The 27,463-nt window shown below is 43.1% G+C and overlaps 2 protein-coding genes across 3 annotated transcripts in view; one reads left to right on the forward strand and one right to left on the reverse strand.

The window, feature by feature from the left end:
* LOC140551734 (histone deacetylase 9-B) overlaps positions 1-11,721 on the reverse strand; it is a 67,955-nt gene extending 56,234 nt beyond the window's left edge. The window contains exons 1-2 of one of the 2 annotated variants that reach the window (XM_072675324.1): positions 11,524-11,721; positions 9,832-9,927 (exon numbers count right to left, since the gene is read on the reverse strand). In XM_072675324.1, coding sequence (XP_072531425.1) covers positions 9,832-9,853 — 22 coding nt within the window. In that variant the 5' untranslated portion in view covers positions 9,854-9,927; positions 11,524-11,721. Of the gene's footprint in view, positions 1-9,831; positions 9,928-11,176; positions 11,295-11,523 lie in introns of those variants that run through there. The other variant, XM_072675325.1, reaches the window with a different exon arrangement.
* Positions 11,722-16,721: 5,000 nt separating this feature from the next.
* Positions 16,722-27,463, forward strand: part of snx13 (sorting nexin 13) — a 42,706-nt gene continuing 31,964 nt past the window's right edge. Inside the window, exon 1 of the mRNA XM_072675346.1 lies at positions 16,722-16,864. Within this exon, the coding sequence (XP_072531447.1) occupies positions 16,853-16,864 (12 nt within the window). The 5' untranslated portion in view covers positions 16,722-16,852. The remainder of the gene's footprint in view (positions 16,865-27,463) is intronic.

Raw genomic sequence — 27,463 nt, forward strand, 5'->3', positions numbered from 1 at the left:
TAGAACCCGAAATGGGTTCCAACACCACGATATTGAAAAAAAAGTCTTGAGTATTGCTGTTTATGCAGTCTAATCACAATGTAAAAGAAGAAACATCCGGAAAAAGAAAACATACAGTTCCCAACCACTGGCCCAACCCCCCTTCATGCTTTCTTTCATACAGCCTGACCTCGGTGCATCACCATAGCAGCTGTCATTTCTACAGAAGCTTTTTTTTTTTCAGAAGAGCTCTCTGCCCCAGCCCATATCCTGGGGAATTCCTAAAAATGCTACAAAAATAGCCAACTCGAAATAAACAAGCAGAACCTTTTTGATTCTAATCAACACCTACTGTAAGCTCCACCAGGGGGACCTGCCCGCTCCCTCCACCTCCAGTAAACAGCGTAGCCTTTTTCCATCTCACTCTACCCACTCTTACTTTGCTCAAGACTTCGCAGAGTGGAAAGACTAGCAGAACAACAACCACCACCATGACACACACTCATTACCCTCCCACACGAAGCCAAGAGCTCAGCAGTATTACAACCATGGCCTCACATGTGTATTATTCAGGGGCCTGCTGCTCAGCTGATGTTTTCAGCAGCGTCCAAACATAAAGGTTAGCCACAGTGCTGCAGGAAGGGTCCAGAACCGGCCTTCTTATGAATCAATTTCTGCTGCTTTATATCAAATTAAATTAAATCAAATGTATTTGTATGGTGTTTTTTTTACAACTGGGGTTGTCACAAAGGGGCTTTACCAGTAAACAGGAAGAGGACCAGAGATCAACTAAACATACAAATCTAAGACCCCCCAGTGAGCAAGCCAAAGGAGACAAGGCAAACTCCCTTAGAGCTGGAGAAAGAAACCTTGGATGGGGGGCCCATTCTCTTGTAATCAGAACTTTTTATAAGCTATTGCTAAAAGTCACTGGACCACCACATAAGACTGTTCTACTGCAGATATAATCATATTATAATAATCTTAAAAATGTATAATACAATATTACCCAACAATCATAAAAGTGATGGTAAGAGTGATGAGAGTAGTGATGGTTAATGGTGGTGATAATAATAGTGATAGTTAAGAGTCCATGTAGATTTGAACATTAGTCATTAGGCAGGTAGCAGTGGCAGGAGTGTGGGCAGCTAGTCTGGCACAGGTGGCAGAGGAGCGTGGTGGTCAGTCTGGTGGGTGGCAGCTGGTCTGACATGCAATGTCACATGCAAAGTTTTCCATTCACTACCCATCCACCAGAGAATTGTACTCCAATCTTGGATACATTTAGTGCATCATTAATAACACGACATGTTGGATCATTGACCTTTGGTGACCTTCGATGAATCTGAAAATTCCTGAATATCCTTTATATTCCAATGCCAGTTTTCCCCCATATCTTACGGCCTTGGTTTATAGTTTTTTCTAAAATATTATCAGCTTCAAGATTTGATCTTGAAGGATATTCATTTGTTATTATTATTATTTATAACCATCTCTGCACCACTTTGCAATTAGACCATCCTATTTCATCAGTGCTTCGGATCCTAAGGTTATTAACACTCATAACAATAATGCAAAGAGCAACAGTGAGCTGCGTCTTGCCTAATAGTGAGCCCAAATTCATCTGTACTGCCTGAGATCCTGCTGGATCTTATCTTACTTAGTGTTTTTCATCAGTCAGCATTATACAGTTACTCACATTTTACCACCAACAGCAAGTCATTTAAAATGATGCTGGTTAGGGTGACCGGCCTAAGTCGTAGGACCATGGTACTGCGGGTACGTTAATGAATATTAATACATAAACATTTACATTTAAGACTCATAAATAGCCTTAATAGCCTATATTGCTAAATTGCCTACTGACCTTTGAACTCCAGTGTGTTCAAATAATAAAGAAAAAAGAAAAAAAAAGTTTCGTTTTCCAACCTTTTCATAATATGTTTTGCTTTGTTTTTAAAAAGCCCCCCAAAATATTAATAAAGACCTCAATATAATAAAAATGCAGGTAAAGTCAAACTGATTTGTGTTCATTTACATTCAAGTTTAGACATTTTTGGGCTGTAATCAATCAGCATTGGTAGGAAGCATTTTGAGCAATGGTTGCATGTAGATGCAGGTACATGCAGAACAATAGTTGCATTTTAACACAATGTTTTGTTGCTGTGTTTTCTGAATATTCTCGATGTCCAGTCGGCTGTTAGCTTACTGAAGAGATTGCGGTTGGGCCTGGTAGTGTTAGCTTTTAGCCAGGCTCCTCTCCCTGGCTGCTGCGTGGGGCTCTTCTGGGAAGAGGGCGTGCTAAAACCTGCACTAGCACTTGTTCCAGTCAGCCCCTCTTGACGCAGAGCTTGTTACCTTTCAGTGTTAGTACAAACCTCTATTACCAAAGAACAGCCCCACCAAGTCCCTGTAGTTACTGAGTAATACACCTTAATGTGTAATAAGCCTCACCTAGTCTCAGATATCCATGGCCTGCCTAACGCCAATTTTGGCATCTGTTGTTCTTGGTGTCATAATGTTATGACCCCTGCTCCCACACCATGATGTGGTATCTCTATTTTGCAGTTGCTGAATCACAGGTTTTGGGTTTTCCTGTTTGGTTTGACGTCTCCAGCTCTATGAGTTGCCAAAAGGGTCCAAATGATCATCTCCGACCAATATGACATCCAGTTGGTGGATAGATGGTAGCAACGGTTATTAACTGTCTGATTTAATGTGAGCTAATGAACTCATCTTCAACCACTCATAAACCTTTTATACGAGTAGTCTTAATTATGGCAGCAACCTAGTTTTAATAGGACTGGGATTATTTCCCATTTGTGCTTGATTCTTTTGTTCCGATGATATGAATACACTAGTAATACCCAACTAACCACATGGGGTAGCACAACAACCACTATGCAACACCCTAGCAACCACCTGGGATACAATAGCAACTGCTTTCCTAGCCACCACTTAGTCACACACAAGTTTTTGAAATAGCACTGAAATAGCATTGAGCGACACCATGAAAGCCACTTTGCAACATCATAGCAACCACCTGGAATACCAATATCAACTGCCTAGAAGTAAGAGCAACTTAAGCTTTGCAACCATACTTCAAACAAACTGGTATGCTTTAACTGCCATGTTGTCGTTAAGTAATGCACAATAACTGAGGACAACACATCAGTGGAGTGATACAGTTTTACTGTGAAAAGGCTGTGCTGCTATCACAAATTCTCAGCACCATCAGAACGCTTCTCCTCTCATCCAATCAGATTGTGAGATCCAATCTAACTGTTGTATAAAGCTTGTCTAGTCACTCTAGGATCATCCACAGCTCTGTTCCCCATTCTGAACATACGTGTAGATCTTCAACGAGTTGCGTCTCTGGGCGTAGTGGCCCGACCTGGAACAGGGCCAGACTGTGAGGAAAGAGCCCAGTCTGTGGATGTAGAAATGCACATGCCGTGCCTGCTGAATGAATTAAAGGGAGGAAAAGCTGTCTGCGAGCAGCGGAGGCGGCCCAATCCCCAGGAGAAAGTCACTCTTAATATGTGAACGCGACAGGTTCTCTCTGCCACTATTGTTGCAGCGAGTGCAATCGCATTGTTTACTTTCCCGCTGAGTTCCTCAGACACGTCCCTGTCCGACGGACACAATGCTGCCGGCGAAACTCCGGGTCACACGCCGACACACACACACACACAAACACAAGCCTGCTGCTGCCCAGGTTTTCCTCTCCAGACAAAATAAATGCCACTGCAAAAAAGTAGGTCATCTGTATGGGCCTCTTCCCTTTCCCAAGGTGAAGGACGACAGGCACAAAGAATACACAAAGCATAGCTCACGATGCTCATCATATTATTGAGTACGCTTTGCCACCTCCTGATATTTTCTGTTTATTAGGTAAATTAGTTTATGAGAGATACAGGGCTGGGAAAAAGTATGTGACCTGACCCTTGACCTGAAACTAGCATGACCTTCAGTTTAGAGTATTTTGGTTGCTCTGAATTAACAGATATAAGAGTCTGGTCTTGTGTGACTGGAAAAAAAGCCTAACCCAGCGGCACCCAGTGAACTGACTTGCCCAATTTGGAAGGCCAATTACCCAATCCCTGTTCATGTGAATTTTCCACTATCACTAGCAGCACCCCCAACACTACGAGGATGAAGACTAGCACATGTGAAGCCAGCCAGCTCCTCTTTAGGTTATATGATATGCAGTGCTGTGAAAAAAGTATTTGGTCCTTCCTAATTTTTGCTATCTTTGCATATTCGACACATGTAATGGTTTCAGAGCATCCAGCTAATTTTCGTATTAAAATAAAGAACAATAGGAGTGAACACACAAACATTTATTGAAGATAAAGATGAATTCAAAACCTATATCAGCCATGGGGGAGGGGGGTAGGGGGGGTAATTGCCCCTTTAACCTAATAACTGGTTTGTGCCACTCTGGACAATCAATGGCATGTGAAGAATTGCGAGGAGTCTTTTACATCTCTGGGAAGGAATTGTGGGCCGTGTTGTTTACATTCAGCTACATTGTAGAGTTTTTGAGCATGAACTACTGCCTGTGAGGGTCCACTGACTTGTGGCTTGTCTGGATGTTATGTAGTATACCATAAACATGGGGTTTACCATCAAGGCCCTTGACAAATAGCCCTTGAAGGCCCTCCAAATAATAATCCATGACGATTATTTTTGGCAAGCAAAGCTGCACAGTAGAACGGTGCACCCTACTCTAAACTTGTATGCTAGCAGTCATAAAGACAGTTGATTTGTCTGTCTTACCTGCATATGGATAGTTCCTGATAAACCGGCAAAAAGCATGAACATCTAAAAAGCTTCTTTATTTCACATCCCTTTACACATGACCATACGATAACACACTGCAAAGATACTGACTTCAATACGTGGGATACACTCATACTCTGTGCTTATACTGCAGAAGAAACACCACTGGTCAGGTATGTGTGTGTGTGTGTGTGTCAAATGGACAAAAGACAGCTGCTTTAAGATAGCTAGATGGTCATGGCCTAATGCTCAAAGCGAAGTAGGCTAACCTGCAGTAACCTTTATCAATCAATCACTGCGGAACAGCATGTGACTGACGGACAGACTGACTGACTGACTGACTCCCTCACAAACTTTCTCTCTCTCTCTCTCTCTCTCTCTCTCTCTCTCTCTCTCTCTCTCTCTCTCTCTCTCAAATCAACAGCTCCCCCTTTGGACCAAAGGAAAACAGTGCGAAACATCTTCTGTGAACTGTGTGTGTGTGTGAGGTCTGATTTAGAGACTCTGCTGTCACTAATGTACTGAACTGTATCCTCTTGCGATATTACAATATTTCCAACCCCTTTCTCCATATCTCATAAGCAGGAAGCTTTTGGGTGGAGGTCCACTGGGATTGGTCCCCTCCCAGCTTTACAGATCTGTCTCTCTGTGTGTGTGTGTGTGTGTGTGTGTGTGTGTGTGTGTGTGTGTGTGCATTCTGTCAACAAAGTCAGGAATGTAGAAAGCTTCCACCCTTGTAGGACCCTGGAGATGACCATCCTTAAATAAAGTTTTCGACGCTGAGGTCATCAAATCTGCAAGAAGAATAGCTGGACAACAATCGGTCCACAAAAGGTGTGTAAAAGTTTAGACGTATGCTTTGACATGACTGGCATGCCCTCACTGACCACGAAAGATGAGATTAAATCCACTTGCTCACTAATGATGGGACTGATGATGACCAATAATGAGAACAATAATTCATTGGGGATCATGATAGGACTAAATTACACTGACCACCAAGCACAAATTCAACTGACCCCTAATGACTGACAAAATTCAACTAACCACCTAAAATCACTAATCAATTATCAATTAAATAAATTCAACTGATCACCAATGATGAAATACAATTCAATTGATCATTAACAATGGCATAAAATTCAACTGGCCACAAACAGTGGGGATAAATTCAACTGATAACCAATAATGAGACTAAATTCAATTGACCACCAACGATGGGGCTAAGTTCAACTGAAATTGATTACCAATGAATAATAAGACAAAACTCAATTGATCACCAATGATGAGAGTAAATTCAGTTGACAACTACTTATTTTCAGTTTTGGCTGATACATTTTATTTATTTTAATAAATAAATAAATAAATAAATCTGACTCCTTTTTTATTTTTAAATTCAAATGTTGTGTCAAGGTCCTGCACAACTGTTTATTTTAATGACAAATAAATAGCAATGTAGTGCATTTATATCTGTGTGTTAATTTGTTATACTTTGTTTTACAAAGTTAGTAAAGTAATGTTTAATTCAATCCTGATGCCTTTAGTCTCTCCCACATGGTGAGGTAAACGGTTTATTAATTCAACAGTGGTCTCGGATCTGTAACGGGTATCGGCCAATATGCAAAGATTATACATCTGTATCGGTATCGGAATTGAAAAAGTCAAATCGGTGCATCCCTAACCTGTGATTCTAATTCTGTGATGACACAGAATTCAATTGACCACCAACAATGTGACTAAACTGATCACTTATAATAACAGTAAAGTCAAAGATCACACACTGATGAGTGATTCTACAGATGCATGAGTGCGCCTATGACGGACTAATTAGGATGCGTTTGTAATATGGCTTCATGATATGGTTCATATTGTTTACATACTCTGTAAAAGACGGACCCCTATGATGCCATAGATTGAGATCATTTGTTTGTTGGATCAGATGAATGCCTTGATTCATCAGAGCACCCACAGAAACACTGGGACTGGTCAGAATGCTCACAGCACACAGTTTGAAAAAGCTCATTTGCATATTGCAGCTTCCACAACATCTGTATTACAAAGGCCAATGTCATGTTCACGATTAACAAACAATAGATTTTGCAGCGGTGGTCTGTAATACCCATGTAAGGTGTGATGGCGATGTTGATGTGTGCTATCTATCCAGTTCTTCAAACAGCACTTCAGCGCTGAGGTTCTCCTCAGGCAGCGACTGGATTAAAAAAAAATCATAGCGCTGCACACAGCGTTATTCAGTGTTTAAAATCGAGCCTGCAATACATCTGACGCCAGGCATCCTGAGAGTGAGAGCGTGTCTGCAGTGGCCTGATGAAAGTAGCCCCCTCTAAGCCACCTGTCAGCGGGGTCTCCATCTGCTCGCCTTCCCCTGCCAAGAACACATCCAGAGCGCAGGAGCGCCTCGGGCGCGCAGCAAGCACAGGCTAAATATACACCTCTACTCTCAGCCTGCCCACGGGAGGCCTCTTTCAACCTGCAACACCGACTTGCGCTGCCCTTATAGCGATAGTTTGGGCAAAAATCTAAACTACACAGTTTTTGCCTTTACCCCAAATAGAGACGATACTGTGAAGATCAGAAGTCCGGTGTCGGAGGTTTGCGTCAATATTTTTTCCACTGGAGCTACAAGGCTAATGTTGCTAATACGTAATGGAAGCCTGAGGTCACCGATTGTGCAGTTTGCATGCATAAGTCATCACACACTCACCATCACAAACTGGGTCTGCTTGTTAAGTAATCTCAAACAGACTTGCATAGGTGGTGTCTGGCACTGAACGACATGCTGTCGTCTCTAAAAATGTGTTGTATAGCTAGCCATCACTGAATTTCAGAGGAGGTGCACTGAAATGATTGGGTTTGGACTTGGGACCACCATATAATTTATTACCTTTGCTAGATTTATATTTTTTAGTGCAAAAAAGCCATGGTTATTTTAAAGATGCCACAGAAGCTGTTCATTGTTGCACAAATATTAAGTATAACTCAAGTTAGAGCAGTTTTACGAGCCCATTTACCACCCTGTTATTTTGCTGATTTTTGTTTTACGGTGGGCTCATACATGATTTGATGAGCTCTGCTTTAACTGGCTGGTTTACATCACTACAGGTGCTCACACAAAAGCCATGTAGCATAATATAGCTTAGCATAGTCTTTCCCAAGTGTTAGTGGACAGCGTTGCTGGCATCTCAGTGTGGTGACCTCCTGCGATTCCCAAGCAAAGAGCACTTTCCTTGACAGCGCTTCACTGAGGGTTGCTTCCCTGAGCTTGACCTAGCTTTTAGCCTAGCACAGATACCCACGCTGATTCCCTGAGGGGCAATTGCCCTGGCCATGTGTCCCCAAATTACGGTCTCCCAAGATGGGGGTGGGGGTGGGGGGTGGGGGGGGGGGTTCCACAGCTGTACTTCCACCACTTAGGGTCAACTTTTAGCCTAGCGCAGGTACCAGCTCGCTTCCCCACCTTTAGCTTCCTTTGTTTGCCGAGTCTGAATTGCCCTTTTTCCAGACAGTGGAAAGACTGTGATTATGAGGCATGGTTTGCGTAGCAACCCTTTTTCTAATATCTAGAAAGGCTGGTGGTGAATGCTCTCAGCTTCAAACAGGCTATGGAGGGCTTTCTCTAGTTGGCTGGGTGTGCGGACATGTTGGGGGGAAATAATAATAATAATAAGTGTGATTCTGGAATTTGTGAGTTTCCCAGCTGTTTTGGTGGTGTGGATTGCATCGACTTGTTGATTAGTTGGCTAATAACTCCACTGAATGAAGCTGTGGGCTGAAGTTAACAAGTCAATGGCAGTGCCTGAAGTACAGAGGTATCAAAAACATTAGAGTACAGCAGAGGAGAGGAGAGGAGTGAACAGAGATCATTTTGTCTCATAAATACAAGCACAAAGTCCTTCATTAAAGTGGAAACTCTTCAACTGCGAGCTGGATAAGACTGCACTGAAATACAATAAGCTAGCAAGCTCCAGAACCGCTGAGTTTCAATTTAACTGAAATGCAAAAGACCCACTTGAATCAGGCTCTGAAAGGCTAATTGATGTGCAGTGATATGACCACCCATTTCTTCGTTTCCTTCGTTTTTAGCACGGTAACATTACTAATTATTTTTTGTCATTATTCCCGAGTGTCATCTCTGTCATCTCAGTATGGTAACCTGCTGCGATTCCCAAGCAGCACTTTCCCTAGGAATGCTTCACTGACTGGTGCTTCCCTGAGGGCCCCTTTTCTCTCCCTGGACCTTCCTTGAGCTTGGGTTAGCTTTCAGCCTAGCACAGATATCTTTGGTGATTCCTTAAAGGGCAGTTTCCCCAGTATTTAGCATTTAAACTGATAATCAATCGTTTCTTTCCCTCGAAAACAAGCCAAACTACTTCAGCTGACCACCAAACTGGAGCTGAACACATATCAGCTGTTGGGACTCAAGAAAGCCAAAACCAGGGAAGTGAGTGGGAGCAAGGCTAAAAGCTAACCTGGCTACAGTCTCTTCAGCTTGCTAACAGCACATCGCGATGAGAGGACAGCAACACTATTGGGTAAGACTTGTCAGATATGGATATGTCATATTTAAAGTCAGAAACCAGCAGGAGTGGGGTTTTTTTCCCATTTTTTCTCTCTGTAACAGGAAAATGAGCGTGTTTCATTTAGAGGTAAAGTAACAGCGCTGTAAACAGGCTTGTTAAATGACACCTGGGCATTTTTCACCCCCACCAAAGTCACATATACATATTTATTTGCCAAAAAACAGCTTAAAATACTATATAAAAAAAACGCATCCCTTGGCACCTTTAACGGGTCACTATTCTTGTTAGCTGCATTAGCCTTATAGCTCCAGTGCAAAAGCTAAAAAAAAAGTCAACTTCGGACCCCAAACCTGTTTTGGTTCATCGACTACATTTGGGGTAAGGTATAAAAAAATAAAAATATAAAAAAAATGTGTAAATTTGATTTTTGGCCAAACCACCACTTTAAAGACACCCACACATTGGAAGGCGGAGGCGCAGCAATGCCAGCAAACCACAAAGCATGCAGGATCTGTGAGGGAGGCAATACCTGAGCGCTCAGGTGAACTCATGTCAACAGCATCTACACGGGGTGATGGTTTCCGCTTCTTCTGAGCATCCAACAGCGCGTCAAACAAAAGAGCACCTAGGGAAGACACACACACACACACACACACACACAGACACACACACAGACACACACATACCAGAACAGTGCTTATTTGTGGAGCCTATGCAACCTACTACCAAGCCTGCAAACTGTATAATATTTCATATTTCATAAGTGACAAAACATATTTACAAAACTAAGCTCTCATGCTCTCACACTTGAAACGTGGGCAGAAAGTCCACATTTTTGTGTGGATGTCTGCTGATAGGGGTTTATACATTTATATAAAGATGCACAGACCTGCCTACAGGGTTCAGCTCAGTCGTTTCAGTTGTTATCAATGAGTCGGCGGAGTGATACAGTTTTAGTGTGAAAAGGCTACGCTATTATCACAAATACCAGCACTGTTAGAGCGCTTCTCGACCAATCAGATTGTGAGGTTGGAACTAACCACTCTACAATCATTATTTAAATAAATAATATAATATCAAATAATAAAATTGTACAAAATGACCAAATATCGGTTAAACATATCGATCATCCGATGCCGATCATTTTCAATCATTGCGCATCCCTATGCAAACCTATAACATCCAAACAGCCTGTTGGTGCACAAACCTCACCACATCAAGGTAACCATAGAGATGCAAGCAAACTACTCTGCTTTATCCCTACCATGCATTTGCAGAAGCTGACAGAAGTGGATGAAGCTCCACTGCTGCACAGTCGAAGAGTGCACCACCATCACTCCAGAGACCAACCAACCCCCCCCCAAAAAAAAACACCTGTTGATCTACAAACCTAACCCCATCGAGGTAACCATGGAGATGCAACATGCTCTCATTTATGCCTACTTTGCATTTGCATAAGCTGATGGAAGTGGATGCTATTTGCTAGTTGCACTAATTATACAGGCACTAATAATAGCCCGTACACGTTATATAGCACAGACATGTTCCAGCACAGAACTGGCGAGGGGTGTGCAGCCGGGTAGAGCATCACACACGCACTAATAATAATAATAATAATAATAATAATAATAATAATAATGCACTAATCATAATTAATATAATACAATAACAGACATTTAAGGGGCTACATTTTAGATTGGTTTTTAAAATCTGGCCAAACAGCTACATGATATTATAGTGGTTGGTGTGTGTGTGTGTGTGTGTGTGTGTGTGTGTGAGAGAGAGAGAGATGGTATCGATACTATTTTTAGCTCGGTGATGTTTCCTCAGGAGGAACTACACGGAAGCGATGCTCTGTAAACAGGCGGCGCTACCTGCTCCTCAGACCTCGTCCGTATCCCTCGCTTCACAAAGCAGACCCACAGCCAAAATGCGAGGAGACAAAAATGGACATCCCGCCGCTCGTCTTCTCCTCGGTCCACTTCATTTATTCAAACACACAACTGTGGCTCATCAGTGCGCCGCTTTCGTTTTCAACCACTATCCCCACCAAAACACTCACTTTTGCAAGCACGGGAGAAATGCAGCACAGCCCCCCCCCTCCCCCTACTCCCCCCTTAAAAACAAAACACTAAAGTCTAGTTGTGGAGATGATCGTCATGCCACCTGCAGCAGCCCCCCAGCCCCGGTCCCCTCTTTAAGACCGTCTTTCCACACTCACCTCGCCGCTGCACCGCTTCTGGGCAGTTATCAGGGTGTTAATCCACGTGTGATGGAGCCCGAGTCGCGTCTCTCTCTCCCTCTCTCTCCCTCTCTCTCTCTCTCTCTCTCTCTCTCTCTCTCTCTCTCTCTCTCTCTCTCTCGCTCTCCGGAGGACTGAGGCGGAGAGGGGGGCGCTCTCCCCGACCCTGCAGCGCTGCTTCACTGTTCAAGCTGAAGCTTGAGTGCAAGTGGACTTCTTTACGCACCCGTATTCGGAGACCCCGCCTCCTGCAAGACGATTGGCTAGTTCAGCCCCCCCCCCCCACCTCCTGTGCCAGGATTGGATAATAGTTGGCTTGTAAACACGACTAGCCAATAACCATACTTTATTTGTTTATTTGTTTGTTTGTTTGTTTGTTTATTGACTACTTGATTAATTATTATTGTTTTGTTGTTTGTTTATTTAATTTAATCATTTATTTTACAATATTTCTTTGTGCAAAGTCTGGTATCTCCAAAATAGCTTTTCGGCTATGTCCAATTTCTATTGGTCCATTCAACCTGCAATTTTGACACAATGTAAAGAAAACCTGCCAGATTTAAAACATTTTTTAAAAAATGGAGATACAAGGAAATTGTCAATCTGAAAAGATTTGATTCTGAATCATTTTGGAGCATTTCTATTGGTCCATTCATCAAGACATTGGGACACAATGTGAAGAACAACTGTTGGATTTATATCATGTCAAGTCAAAAGTGCTGACAGTGGGAAAATGGCAATGCGAGGTTTTTGAATAACCGTTTTTTAGTTTTATAATATTTTATTGTTATCGTGTAAAGTCTTGTATCTCCATCTCCATAAGAGCAACAAATACCTTAACTTTCAGTAAAAGTCAATACAAAACAGTTAAATGAAATGTTATGCTGATATTTTGATTGGTCTATTCATTGTGCAGGTTTGACACAATATAAAGAAACCCTGCCAGATTCAAAACGTGTCAAAAAGGGGGAAATGGCAAAAAAATGGAGATACAAGGAATGTATTGTCTGACAGCAACATTACACATGGATATTTGTATGGATATTTAAATTAAAGTCAATCTGAAAAGATTTTATTCTAAATCATTTTGGAGAGTTTCTATTGGTCCATTCATATAACATTTGGACACAATGTAAAGAACAACTGTTGGAATTTGTTGGAAAGTGTAGATTACAATACAGCTACAGTACGTTCACAATCTCAACAGCTAACTGCTGTCTCCTGTTAAATTTAACAAACATGTGTAAAAGAAATGGCATATTTAACACACTTAGCGTATACATTAACAGTATGTGAAAAACAAAGTACACCCTCTTTGAATTTGAGTTTTACACAGCATAAAAAACTGACCTAGCAGGTCTTAAAAGTAAGTACCTCAGAAAAACAACCAAACATGACAGATTCCGCTGTGTCATTATTTATTTAACAAAAACTAGAAGAGATTTCTGTTGCCCATCAATCAGGAAAGGGTTATAAGGCCATTTCCAAACAACCAGAAATCCATCATTCTACAAAGAGAAAGATAATTCACAGGTGGAAGACAGTTGGTAGTGAAGGGGTAATGAATTGGGCTTGGTTTCTAGCACAGAACCTGCAGGGCACCTTGCAGTCACTGAGTCGACCATCAACTCCTCTGGATGCCAAAGTATTTCAGAGTCAAATGTGAGGCCATCCATCCAACAGCTGAAGCTTGGCTGAAATTGGGTCATGCAACAGGACAGTGATCCCAAGCACACCAGCACATTTACAACAGAATGGCTGGAAAAAGAAAATAAACAAGGTGTTTTATTGGCCCAGTCAAAGGCCAGACTTCCACCCAATGCTGTGGTGGGACCTTAAGAGAGCTGTGCATAAGCGAATGCCAACAACCTCATTGTAAAGAAGAGTGGGCCATGCAGAAAATCATTACTCCAAGCTGTTGCTGCTAAGTGTGGTTGCATTTAAAACCTTGGTTGCATAGGCATATAATATGCATAAATAAAAGTAAAAACATTTTAGAGCAACAGGCATGTATATGTAGCAAATTCATGTAGCTGTATATATATAAGCTACAGGATATTTTTTTATATATTTTTAATTTTTTATGCACATACTAAGAAAATATCTTCATGTTCTTTAACAATAACAAAACAGTCTGATTCTAAACAGCCAATCACAGCTTTGGAGAGAAGCCGCTTGCAGCCAATCCCTGCAGGTTTGTCTGAAAACGGGTTGGAAAAGAAAAAATAACCTGTGGCGACACAAACGCTTTCTAAAAATAGCAGAGCAGAACAGAACAGCAGCGTTTACACAACAGACAGCTCAGCCCACTCAAAAAACACTGCGATGGAGGCTTCCTGAAGTGGGGGATGTGTGTGTTTTTGTTTTTGTTTAACAATTTACAGTCAAAAAAAACCTACAACCCCTTACAAAAATAAAATAAACAAATAACAATGACGTTTATTATTGCTTAGTTTTGGTTTGAAGACCTAAATGGCATCATGTTGAATGCCACACATGCAGATTTCCTCCTTATTTATTAATCCTTCATAATCAGACCAGTCAACCAGTATGACCAAGCCAAGCCAAGGTTGACCTGCATGATCAGGCTGGTCAAGCTGACCAGGCTAATTAACAACTATGACTAAACTGGCTGACCAGCATGACCATGGTGGTCCACTAGCATGACCAAGTTTGTTGACCAGCATGACTAGCTTGATAGCACTTGTTGATCAAGCAAGTCAATCAGTATTAGCAAGCTGCTTGACCAGCATGGCCAAGCTGACCATGCTGGTCAACCAGTATAACCAGCTTGACCAAACTGATTTACCAGCTTGATCAAACTACTCAATCATAATGATGAGCTTAGCTGGCCATGCAATTAGAGCTAATCCATCCATCAAACTCCAATGAACACATGCTATGTTGGTCAAAAGCTAAGCTGCTCAACCAGCTTAACCAGCAGGTTTACCAGCATGGGGTATGTTTTACCTGGATGTCCAAGTTTTCAACCCATCAAACACCAGCTTAGACCATCTGAATGATGCTGGTACTTGCAGAGTCTTTATTTAGTGGTTTTACATGTGTCACTGTTTTTTAAGGCTGTCTGGTGTCTTATGGGAAGCTACATTTATCCTGGGCATTTCATCTGTACTGCTTGTGACTGTAGGTTCAAAGTCTGCTCTACCTTGTGATAGGTAATGTCATGTGGAAGGCTGTGCCCCAGTCAAACCGGAATCTCAAGACATCCAAGTGTCATTTTGTTGGTGTTGAGATGTCAGCATGATGTTCTGTTCCTCTAAAGCTTAATTAAGCGCCGTGTTTATGTCTTTACACGAGACGGCTTGCGCAGGGTCGGCGGAACATGAGAGGCCTTGGTGACTGATACTCTTGGCCCGTGTACAATGGGGAACCTGGTTACAGTGACCTCCTACAGAGTCTCCGACGGAGTCTGGGATTATGTTTACCTGCATCCGTGCCTGCAGTGTGACCCGACCGGGGCTTTGCTCAATTTGAAACAGGTATCTCTCTAACTTCTAACTCTAGCGTACATTAAGAGGAGTAGAGGTTAATAAGGGGTTTAGTTTAGTTCTGAATCAAATGAATGCAGGATATACAAGCTATAGTTGCACTTACTGTATTTCAGCATGGTCATTAACCCCTTAAAACCCTTGATGAATAATTCAGTTCTTACAGTCCTAAAGCAAAAACCACTGTATGGCCGTCTAGCTTGGCAGATTTGGTGGCGTCCCACAGGGTCCTATTTTAGGGTCTGTGAAATTGATGTAAATGCATCTAGAGTCCTCCCTTCTTCAGGAGATGTTTCTGAGAAGATTAGATAACCTATAAGATAACTCAATTGCATAAGGAAGAGGAACTCCTCACGACCACTACCTACCATCGATCCTTTCACTGTCAGTAGACGACGCAAGGCTGTGGGTCTGTAAGGATGTTGAGCTGAGCGAGAAGCTTTTACTGAGGAAAGCAGACTTGACAGACTTAACAAGAAGAACGTCTGACCAAATCAGCTCACGTTGCCTGACTACCATTGGTACCTTTGGCACCTTTGAGGGCACGTCTTCAGTCCCTTTAGTTGGAGAACATCACTGTGCCTCATTCTGTTGCAGCTGAAGGGCTACACCCTTTCTCAACTCATTTCCAATGGGAGTGTGAACATACTTACATGTTGAACGTACTTAAATAAGGCTATACAGTTGAACCTTAAGGACCATGTTGAGGGTGAATTTGCACCTTAGTGACCTCAACGTCATTGAATGCAGCTGGAATTACCTGGCTGGTGCTTATTTGTGTTCGAACAAATGGATCTCTGGATCATCATTATGATTACTCAGATTCACATGCATTAGCATGTGCTTTAGCATTTTATGTTACGCCAAAAGGATCCAACAAGCAAAACAACCCTCACAGCCTGGGTTGATACAGTGGATGCTGGATGTATTAAGAAGTCCCACCGCAATCCTATAAGTTGCTCTGTACTGTACCCACCTCTGTCAATCCATCCGTCCAGAGAGATCCCAAATCAGGGGTTCTCAACCCCAGGCCTCCATCCAGCACATCTGATTCAGCTCATTAAACTAATTAACGCAGAATTCCTGCATAATTAAATGGTTTAGATGTGCATAATGTTATGCAGAATGGTTTGGTGTGACTCAGAAAACTCAGAATTGCTCACAGAAGTGGTGATAGGACCCACACATCACCAGAACCATAAGAACTATCATGGATTAAATGGTCATAAATGGACTAATTGATGTAGTTTTATGATAGCTAGCACCTAATAGTTGACCTAATATATATATATATTTGAATAGATTAATGGCGGAGAGGTACAAGCCAGGCGTTGTTAGGAAAAATAGTCCCCAAAGCAAACTTCTGAACTGATTTCTGAACTTCTGTCAGATGTAAGCACTATTTTAGTGTTACCAATGTTGCAAAACCTGGATTTGCTGGTATCTAAGTTGTCATTGGTGACATTATGGCCTCTGGTTCGTGTCCCTGTCCTTAATGAAGTCCGGTCGTTTGTGTGCTCCTCCGCTCATGTTGTCATATTTTGATTTGGCTCGGTTTTGAGTTTCGCCCAGGCCACGCCCACAACGAGGCCTCGTCACTCCGCCGCGACCAATCGCGGCAGGACGTGGACAGGCGGTGGGAGGGGCGTGCTCGGACGTAAACCTCGCAATATGGCGACTCTCCGGAGAGTGTACGGAGTGTGGGAGCCTGTCCGTTTTTAAGAAGAGCAGCGCGTCGTCACAACTCGCACCATGTGTTGGGGTTAAGCTGCGCGACCCCTTCCCCGACGTTGTGCACAATGTTTGCGGAGGTAAGTGCGCGCTGGCGCTGCGGGAGAGCCTGGGTTGGCTCGCCGTTGTGTGGTGGGAGGGCAGTAGTGGTTAGCCAGGTCGGCTAGCTGCCGTTAGCCGCCGAGCTGCCTCCCGAGCGGGCTGACAGGTAAACACGGGACACGGCGCGGCCAGGAGGGGCGGAAAAAGCAGCTGCCCGCATGGGTGTGGGATTACACGGCTTACTAGGACGGGCTTAGCTCGTTACCGACGCTGACAACTTTCTCAAATTAGCTCGCTCGCTCGCTGGAGCCAGGCTGGGGCTCCGCTTTGTGGAAACTAGAGCTTCAGACTTCCAGACGGCTGTTCCAGGTGGAAGGACTGCAGTTACTGCACAGCTGTGGGGGCTGAGGCGGGGACCCTGTGGGTCCTGTCAGAGCTGTCAGAATGGGACTTTGTTTGGCAGCTTGCGACGTGGCACCTCGCTGGATATGTGTGAAACACTTGCATTGTTGTTTTCGTGTCCGCTAAAGCGCCCTGCATGCCTGTTGTCCAAGCCCGCCTGGTTGGCTGGCTATAGCTGGCCGGCTGCATCCCGTTTGAAACGGTTAAATAGTTTGGAGAGGCGTTAATGGTGAGTTGAACAGGCGAAGGCCTGCTTGATGCTCTCAACATTGTCACAACGTTGTCTGCTTGATGCTCTCAGCATTGTCACAACATTGTCTGCTTGATGCTCTCTACATTGTCACAACGTTGTCTGCTTGATGCTCTCAGCATTGTCACAACATTGTCTGCTTGATGCTCTCTACATTGTCACAACGTTGTCTGCTTGATGCTCTCAACGTTGTCTGCTTGATGCTCTCTACATTGTCACAATGTTGTCTGCTTGATGCTCTCTACATTGTCACAATGTTGTCTGCTTAATGCTCTCTACATTGTCATAATGTTGTCTGCTTGATGCTCTCAGCATTGTCACAATGTTGTCTGCTTGATGCTCTCTACATTGTCACAACATTGTCTGCTTGATGCTCTCTACATTGTCACAATGTTGTCTGCTTGATGCTCTCTACATTGTCACAACGTTGTCTGCTTGATGCTCTCTACATTGTCACAACGTTGTCTGCTTGATGCTCTCAGCATTGTCACAATGTTGTCTGCTTGATGCTCTCTACATTGTCACAACGTTGTCTGCTTGATGCTCTCTACATTGTCACAACGTTGTCTGCTTGATGCTCTCAGCATTGTCACAATGTTGTCTGCTTAATGCTCTCTACATTGTCACAATGTTGTCTGCTTGATGCTCTCAGCATTGTCACAATGTTGTCTGCTTAATGCTCTCTACATTGTCACAATGTTGTCTGCTTGATGCTCTCAGCATTGTCACAATGTTGTCTGCTTGATGCTCTCAGCATTGTCACAATGTTGTCTGCTTGATGCTCTCTACATTGTCACAACATTGTCTGCTTGATGCTCTCTACATTGTCACAATGTTGTCTGCTTGATGCTCTCTACATTGTCACAATGTTGTCTGCTTGATGCTCTCAGCATTGTCACAATGTTGTCTGCTTAATGCTCTCTACATTGTCACAATGTTGTCTGCTTGATGCTCTCAGCATTGTCACAATGTTGTCTGCTTGATGCTCTCTACATTGTCACAATGTTGTCTGCTTGATGCTCTCAGCATTGTCACAATGTTGTCTGCTTAATGCTCTCTACATTGTCACAATGTTGTCTGCTTGATGCTCTCAACATTGTCTGCTTGATGCTCTCTACATTGTCACAATGTTGTCTGCTTGATGCTCTCTACATTGTCACAATGTTGTCTGCTTGATGCTCTCAGCATTGTCACAATGTTGTCTGCTTGATGCTCTCTACATTGTCACAATGTTGTCTGCTTGATGCTCTCAGCATTGTCACAATGTTGTCTGCTTGATGCTCTCTACATTGTCACAATGTTGTCTGCTTGATGCTCTCTACATTGTCACAATGTTGTCTGCTTGATGCTCTCTACATTGTCACAATGTTGTCTGCTTGATGCTCTCAGCATTGTCACAATGTTGTCTGCTTGGTGCTCTCTACATTGTCTGCTTAATGCTCTCTACATTGTCACAACGTTGTCTGCTTGATGCTCTCTACATTGTTTGCTTGATGCTCTCTACATTGTCACAATGTTGTCTGTTTGATGCTCTCTACATTGTCTGCTTGATGCTCTCTACATTGTCACAACGTTGTCTGCTTGATGCTCTCTACATTGTCTGCTTGATGCTCTCTACATTGTCACAATGTTGTCTGCTTGATGCTCTCTACATTGTCACAATGTTGTCTGCTTGATGCTCTCTACATTGTCTGCTTGATGCTCTCTACATTGTCTGCTTGATGCTCTCTACATTGTCTGCTTGATGCCCTCAACATTGTCTGCTTGATGCTCTCTACATTGTCACAATGTTGTCTGCTTGATGCCCTCAACATTGTCTGCTTGATGCCCTCAACATTGTCTGCTTGATGCTCTCTACATTGTCACAATGTTGTCTGCTTGATGCCCTCAACATTGTCTGCTTGATGCTCTCTACATTGTCACAATGTTGTCTGCTTGATGCTCTCAACATTGTCTGCTTGATGCTCTCTACATTGTCACAATGTTGTCTGCTTGATGCTCTCTACATTGTCTGCTTGATGTCCTCAACATTGTCTGCTTGATGCTCTCTACATTGTCACAATGTTGTCTGCTTGATGCTCTCAACGTTGTCTGCTTGATGCTCTCTACATTGTCACAACATTGTCTGCTTGATGCTCTCTACATTGTCTGCTTGATGTCCTCAACATTGTCTGCTTGATGCTCTCTACATTGTCACAATGTTGTCTGCTTGATGCTCTCAACGTTGTCTGCTTGATGCTCTCTACATTGTCACAACATTGTCTGCTTGATGCTCTCTACATTGTCACAATGTTGTCTGCTTGATGCTCTCTACATTGTCACAATGTTGTCTGCTTGATGCTCTCAACGTTGTCTGCTTGATGCTCTCAACGTTGTCTGCTTGATGCTCTCTACATTGTCACAATGTTGTCTGCTTGGTGCTCTCTACATTGTTTGCTTGATGCTCTCTACATTGTCACAATGTTGTCTGTTTGATGCTCTCTACATTGTCTGCTTGATGCTCTCTACATTGTCACAATGTTGTTTGCTTGATGCTCTCAGCATTGTCACAATGTTGTCTGCTTGATGCTCTCTACATTGTCACAATGTTGTCTGCTTGATGCTCTCTACATTGTCACAATGTTGTCTGTTTGATGCTCTCAGCATTGTCACAATGTTGTCTGCTTGATGCTCTCTACATTGTCACAATGTTGTCTGTTTGATGCTCTCAGCATTGTCACAATGTTGTCTGCTTGATGCCCTCTACATTGTCTGCTTGATGCTCTCTACATTGTCACAATGTTGTCTGCTTGGTGCTCTCTACATTGTCACAATGTTGTCTGCTTGGTGCTCTCTACATTCAGACAGTGTTATATGCCAATATTCTAGTGAACGTTGTGACAAAAGTAAGGATCTCCCATAAAAAAGAGCGAATTGCCTCAGGATACGTACATTTAATCTTGTCCAAATGTAGCTTATATTGGGAATGGACCTCAATGGAATTGTTCTAGGTTCCCAATACTGCCAATAGTGGTTGGTGTGGCGCAACAGATAACACCACTACTTGCCAGCGAGCTACCACCCCACATGAGAGACTGGGGTTCGATTCCTCGGTCTGGCTGGCTATGCTGTGCTGCACCAATAAGAGTCATTGGGCAAGACTCCTCCTAGACTACATTGGTCCACCTCTGTAATATGAGTAACCTATCATGTGGGATCGTAGGTGAGCTTTGGCAAGATGGCGATGACAACCTTTTTGAGACAACATTTTAGAAATGTTGTAGGAAAGCAGACAACATTGTGACAGTGTTGTGTGCTGGGAAAGTGGAAGACGTCTTTTGATGGTACATGACTGTGAAATCTGTTCCGTTATTAGACTGCGGGGTTTTCCACTAGTGTTGTGCAGATGTTTGGATTTTGCAGGAACACAGTTGGATGTCAAGACTGGATGTAACTTGCATATGGGCTTGGCTTTGCCCAGCTTGGACAAGTCAGGTGGACAAGATTAGACCATGCACAGGCCTTCTAGACATCTTATCAGTTGTCTACAATTGAACTGCTGGGATACTGTAGGTTACCCATGCTCTGCTTTTTGAGGAAGTGCTTGTTTTTGCTTGCGGGGAGCCCCTGTAGGCCTGCTGTATATTCTCTGAATTGTGCTGTGTCTCGAAGAACTTGTCTAAGAACTTGTCCAGAACCAGATGAGTCACCTTCCTTTTTTGTATTATAATATAGTTGTAATTGCTTTTCATGCTAATAAGCATACAAACCTCAGCCCACCCACCCACACACTCACACACACACACACACAGACTCTCTGAACGAGCTGTATGGCCTAATTAAAGAGGCGCTGCATTTATAGAGCACCTATGTGCACTCATTGAAGGTGCCAAAAGTGTGCACGCTCATCATAATCTCATTATCCGCTCTTAATCGAAGCTTATGCTGGCATGGGAGCACTTGCTCATCAGGTGTGTGAAGAGACGGCTAGGTTTACATGCTGATGCCTGGCCGTTACACAGCACATCATGTCCTGAACCCAACGATTGCTGGTATTAAGAGCTATTGTTGCTATTATTGTTGCACCCTCATAATTGCTGGATTTTAAATTAATAGCTGTGTGTGATTGTGAAGAACAGGACCTTCTGTATTTCTCATTGCTGAAATCAGGCTGATGAAGGCCCTGCTTCAAACAGGGGTCTATCTTGGTTTGTTGAGTAGCATATTATGATTCATGGATTAGGAAAGTAATGCGTTGAGGTCAAGACAGCCATGTGTTGAGTTGGACACAGTACCGCTGGCTTCAGCTCAGCTCCTTCCTGAGCTAGTTTGCTTACTAAATCGGGAATATACTGTTTAGTGCAAGTCTTATGAGAAAGCTCAGGAGACCTCAGTTAGAGGCCTGAGTTACCATTCAGTACCCAGTTTATCTAATCAAACGAAATCAGGGCAGGTTTCACAAGCATGGTTTCCATATAGGCTTGGACTAAATTGTGGTGCCAGTGGTGATCTGACCCAGATTAAGGCTTAGACCAAATCTGGGTCAGTGTAATGGGCCTTAAGGACATGTCTTATGAAGTAGGATTTACTGTTTAGCTATGTAACCTTGGGGTTAGTTCATGACAGTGGATCACTTTAAACTGGGCTGTATTGCCACAGGGACTTTCAGTGCATGACTAGCCTGCTCTGGGGTGGGTTAAGTTGGGTTATGGATTGTAAACAGCTCTCTGACCAATCATGGCAGAGTTTCGGACCAATCAGACCTGTGGTTCTGATTAAGACAGATCTCCAGATTCTTGTCAGATCACATTTTTGCAGATTGCTGCTCTCAGGGCAGTCAGCTCCGAGCTTCTGGTGCTCCAAAATGTTTTTTTTTTTTTTTTCTAGGTCACTGCTTTTAGACCAATCAGGTCCAAGACTCCAAGACAGGTCCTGATGACCGTGGACCCTCAGGTCTTTTTCAGGTCTTTTTTTTTTTTTTTAACAGATCACTGCTCTTTGACCAATCAGTGCAGAGCTTCTGATCGTTCAGGTCCAAGCTTCCAGTGGAGATGAACACTTGGGCAATTTTCAAGTCATGCTGTTTTTGCTGACTGCTAAGCTTAAGGTCTGTCAGGTCCAAGCTTTTGGTGGAAGTGGAACCTCAAGTCATTGCAGATCACAGCTCTCAGGTTCGATCTTCTGGGTAAGGCGGGCCCTCAGCTCATTTGCAGGTCACTTTGTTTTTATAGATTGCTGTATTTGGACCAATCAGGACCTAGCTTTTGGCGAAGACAGACCCACGGGTGCTTTTATAGGTCACTTTTTTGGGGGTAGATTGCTGCTCTTGGACCATTTAGGTCCAAGCTTCTGGAGGAGGTGGGTCCTTTTAGATCATTTTCAGGTCACATGTTTGCAGTTTGCTGCAACAACAATTACTCATCAACTACTACATTGCTTTACAGCGCACATGCAATTAAGGCAATAAAAGTGCTATAGCAGTCACTTAACTACACCTTGACCTTTTTGGGCCAACCAATAAAGTTAAAAATGATTATAATGGTAAAACAGTGTTGCTGCTGCTAATTTATAAGGCTGGTCAGTAGTGTTTCACTGGCCCTCTTTTACTTTGCATACTCTTTGTGTGAAACTGCTGGAACCCTGTTCCCCCTGGATCTCGGCAGAAATAACTGCAGTTATTTGACACTTTATTTAAACTGCACATGTATTCCAGAGGAAAGACTATGACTCTTTTGGCACTACACTGTCCATACTCTGATCCTGCCAAGTGGTTCTGCTACACCCCCACCGCCGAGGGATGTGATTGACGTGGGGATGTGTGCACGGAGTGCAGGTTAGGACTCGATCCAGCACGTCCAGAGAGGAAGCTACTGCAGTAATCAGCTTACGAGGTGTCTCTTAAGCATGATCTGCGTGCACTGTGTCATCGGTGGTCACATTGTGCAGTTAATCAGGAATGCACTTTAAACTGCAGAGCGGAAGGCCTGTTGTTTCTATTCGTCTCCGTTTCTCACAGACAGGCTTTAAAAAAAAAAAAACGAGGAAGGTCCGTCCCTGCTGTAGAGGTGTTGTAAAGCGCTCACAGCCTAACCAGCAGATATCGAGGTCACAGGCAGGGTTAATAAAATGTAGGCTAGGCCGTGAGTCGGCCGAGTCAGCATAATTTGTAATAGCAGAGTACGGGCATAAGGTTATTGTACTGTTGTTATAACTCACAGTATGTCCCACTGGTGTGTGTGCGTATATAAATCGCTGCTGTTCATTGAAAAACATGTATCTCCATTTTTGTCTGTTTTTAATTTTCACCATTGTTTGAATGGTGCTGCTTCTGTATACTGTATCGACCAATAGAAAATGCTCTTAATTACTTGGAATAGGCTCATATTTCACATTGACTTCCATTTAAAATTAAAAACATTTTTGCTAGCTCCTGTAAAGTCACCATTTTGGAGATACGTGTTTTTCATTGGACCGCAATGAGACACAAAAATGTTAGCATCAGATCATTTAAGTCCTGTAAGCTGTGGAGCCTCCATGGATCACATCAGTGAGCCTTCGGCGCCCATGACCAATTCCCAGCTCAGCGTTTCTCCATCCTTGGAGAGCTTGTGGCAGGTACCTAGGAACACCCCACAAGACCTGGCTGATGTTTTGGAGATGTTCTGATCCAGTCGTCTAGTCAGAGTGGCTCAAATTTATGCTAGGCTGCTCCATTTTTCCTGCCTCAACACATCGCCTTCAGGAACTGACTGGTCACTTGCTGCTTGTATGTATATTTCCAACATCTTGACCGGTGCTATTAGAACCAGACGATCAATGTTACTCACTTCGCTGGTCAGTGGTTTTAATGTTTAGGATGACAAAAGTATTGGGACACTTGCTTGTTAATTGTTTCTTCTGAAATCAGGGGCATTAAGGAGTTTATGCTGCTTTTGTTGGAGTAACGGTCTCTACTATCCAGGGAAATGGTTTTGAAGAATTGCTGTCAGGATTTGATTGCATTCAGCCAAAAAACATTAGTGAGGGCAGGATGTTGGATGATCACTATACCACCTCATCCCCAACTTCCCAACTCATTCCAAACGTATTGGATGGAGCACCAACCATCATTACAGAGAACACAGTTCCACTGCTCTACAGCTCAATGCTGGGGGGCTTTATACCCCTCTACCCCATGCCTGGCATTAGATTAATGTTTAGCCAATAGATTCATGTTTATCTTCTCTAGAGAGTCCTATTCCATTGGCTATACTTCTCTACAGGGTCTAGACAAATGTGCATTTGCTTGTGCATGTGTTTATTAAACAAAGAGCCTTCTCTCAAACATTACTGTACAGTAGCACTGTATTATTTCACCCCAGCTAAAAGTTCTGTTTTTTTTGGGCTCAATTAGAAGCTGAATAGTGTTTTTCTTGTAGTTCTGCTGAACAGAAATAGCACTTGTAAGACTGCGCTTTATGTCTGCTTTGCAAAGTCTTGTAATCAGCAGTGAGTTTGTGCTCTATGTTATCTTGTTTTCACTGGCTGTGACCCTGCAATGCTGCCATGGGTGCTTTGCAGTCATTTGCATTATGATAAGAAAGGCCTCTGATAAATGTTCTTCTGACCATGCGGAAAAAACTTGCAGGACTTGAGGCAAGGCCACAGACCAGAGTTTCAAGGCTTTTACGCGTCCGAACCTTCATGAGGCTTAGATTTCTGTCTTCAAAATCCAATTTGATTAGGTAATGTGTCTCCTCTGTTTACATGCAAGGCTGTTGTTGAACTACTTAGACTGTTCTTGAGGAAATATGACTGTCTTAGGCCAAGGCTTTGTGCTCCCATGTGCATTGTCCAGTTAGGTTTGCCTGGATAGAGTGCAGACCTCTCTTATCTGCCTTGTTTCCCCCAATCTTTTGTATCTGTCTTGCTTAATGTGTAGTGTTCAATTGAAGTGGTGTCATGGTGGTGTTTAGACTAAGTCTGTATTTTAATTATTGTACTTATATTTTTGGAGATTGACCTGATTTATCTTCAAGCCTTGCCCTCCCCTAGTTTCCTTGGTCCTTGGGCTTGGATATTGTTAAGTACTAGTACTTACAGTTGTGGTCGGATGTTTGCATATGGTCATCATGGACTGGAATGTCGTGTCGATATTGGGCTGGGGTGGAATGAAGCGTACAACATACATCTTTAGTAGTGGTGTACAGGTTTTAATTTTGGGCAATATGGGTGTTCTGAAATTCAAATTGTACTAAATATGTGCAAAAATATACATACATCACACCTATAATTTGGCTTGGCAAGTTGCAACTTGACCAGACCAGCTTTTGGTAGCTATCAAGAAGCTCCTGGAAGACTTCTGGTTGCATATTTTCAGCTAACAGAAGCCTGTGTCGGCCAGCATCGCTTAAGAGTGATGAGGAGACTCCGGATGCTGATGTCAAAGCAGCATGGCTCGGGAACTCTTGGGAAGTCCCGACCCTCCGGACCACAGTGGTTGCGCCTTAGGCCTCTGAGCCACTTGGATCCCAAGTGTAGGGATAATATTATATAATATAATACGCTGTTTTGATTTTAAGAAATCCCCTAAAATTGATCTTATGCACAAAATCCTCCCTCGAAGACGAACAGTTCAAAGAAATGATTGGAAACACAGTATTGCCATGACGTTCACGTCCATGGAGAGCGCATGTAAACTTCCGACCACAGCTGTACACATAGCGAGCGATTTGTGTGGCAAAGAATTTTTGTATTTTCCTCTAACTTCTCTCTGTCTGCCTTGCTTCTTTTGTCTCGATGCTGTAAACCATGCTGTCTGACTCCCACCCAGTGAGACCGGAGAGAGATCAAACCCCTGTGAAGCATTTTTTTACGAGTAGTCTGTGACAGGCCAGTTGTGTGAAGGGAAGATGAATGGAGCGGAGCATGGAGCAGCATGGGAATTTCGCTGATAAAAAGCCTTATCGAACTGCTTTGTTTTGCGAGCTGAGTCACTCCTTTCAAACCTAGTTCGGAGCTCCGAGATGAAGGGATTGCGCCACTTCTTCAGAGTAGGCCCTGTCTTGAAAGCGTTCAAAGTAAAACTCAAAAGCAGCTTCATCTGCAGGGATGCCGTACTCCAGGAACCTGAGTAGCTGTCCTCAGATTGCTTTCCTTTCAGCTAGAGACGGCGCGACACCATGTTTTCCGTTCCAGTACAGATGTATTTCATATTATTCTTATTTCAGACCAGATGTGTTCTTTTCTTTCCCCCCCATATACAATTTGGTATATTCTAAGGATGGACGAATTGATCGACTGCTTATTGGTATCGACTGATATTCAGCCCAAATATGATCATTTAGCCAATCCTGTGAGCCGGTTTTAGACTGCACGAAGGTCCCAAAGCACTGCAGTTCCTCTTTCAGCCACAACTCAGCAATACAGTCCTCACTCATCGCCCAGTAGAGTATCAGAACAGCCGAACTACCCTGAACCCCACAGTGGGAACTACTCAATAGTAGGCCGGTGGTGCCAGTGTTATGACTGATCAGTGTACAGTCACCTTGCAAAAGGTTGGGCAAGGTGGACGTAGAGCTGGGCAATATGATGATATTTTTATCGTATCCCGATAAAATTTGTTATCGTGAAACCGGTATGCTTTTCTAAGTATATCGAGGATGCTGTTAGTGCTTAATAAACACAGATCAGCTGCAGGTTTCATTACAAACAGTGTAATTAGACTGGTTTAATTAGATCAAGTGCAGCAGATGTTGCATAAAAAAGGTACTCAGTGCAGTAGAATATTGTGTATCATTAAAAACGTGATATAGTATTTTTACCATATCGCCCAGCCCTAGGTGGACGTTAGGCAGAAAACGTGTAACTGCTCGTACGACTGCAAGAAATGCAAATTAGAGCTGTACTACTGTACTGCAACACCTGCACAAGTATGACCTTCATGAAAGAGCCGTCAGAACCCCACCTCTCCTGCATTCTCGCCACAGAATTTAGCATCAGGGTGTTTTCTTGGGCACATCTAAAC

The sequence above is a fragment of the Salminus brasiliensis genome, chromosome 3, assembly GCF_030463535.1.
Source record: "Salminus brasiliensis chromosome 3, fSalBra1.hap2, whole genome shotgun sequence".
Lineage (NCBI taxonomy): Eukaryota > Metazoa > Chordata > Actinopteri > Characiformes > Bryconidae > Salminus > Salminus brasiliensis.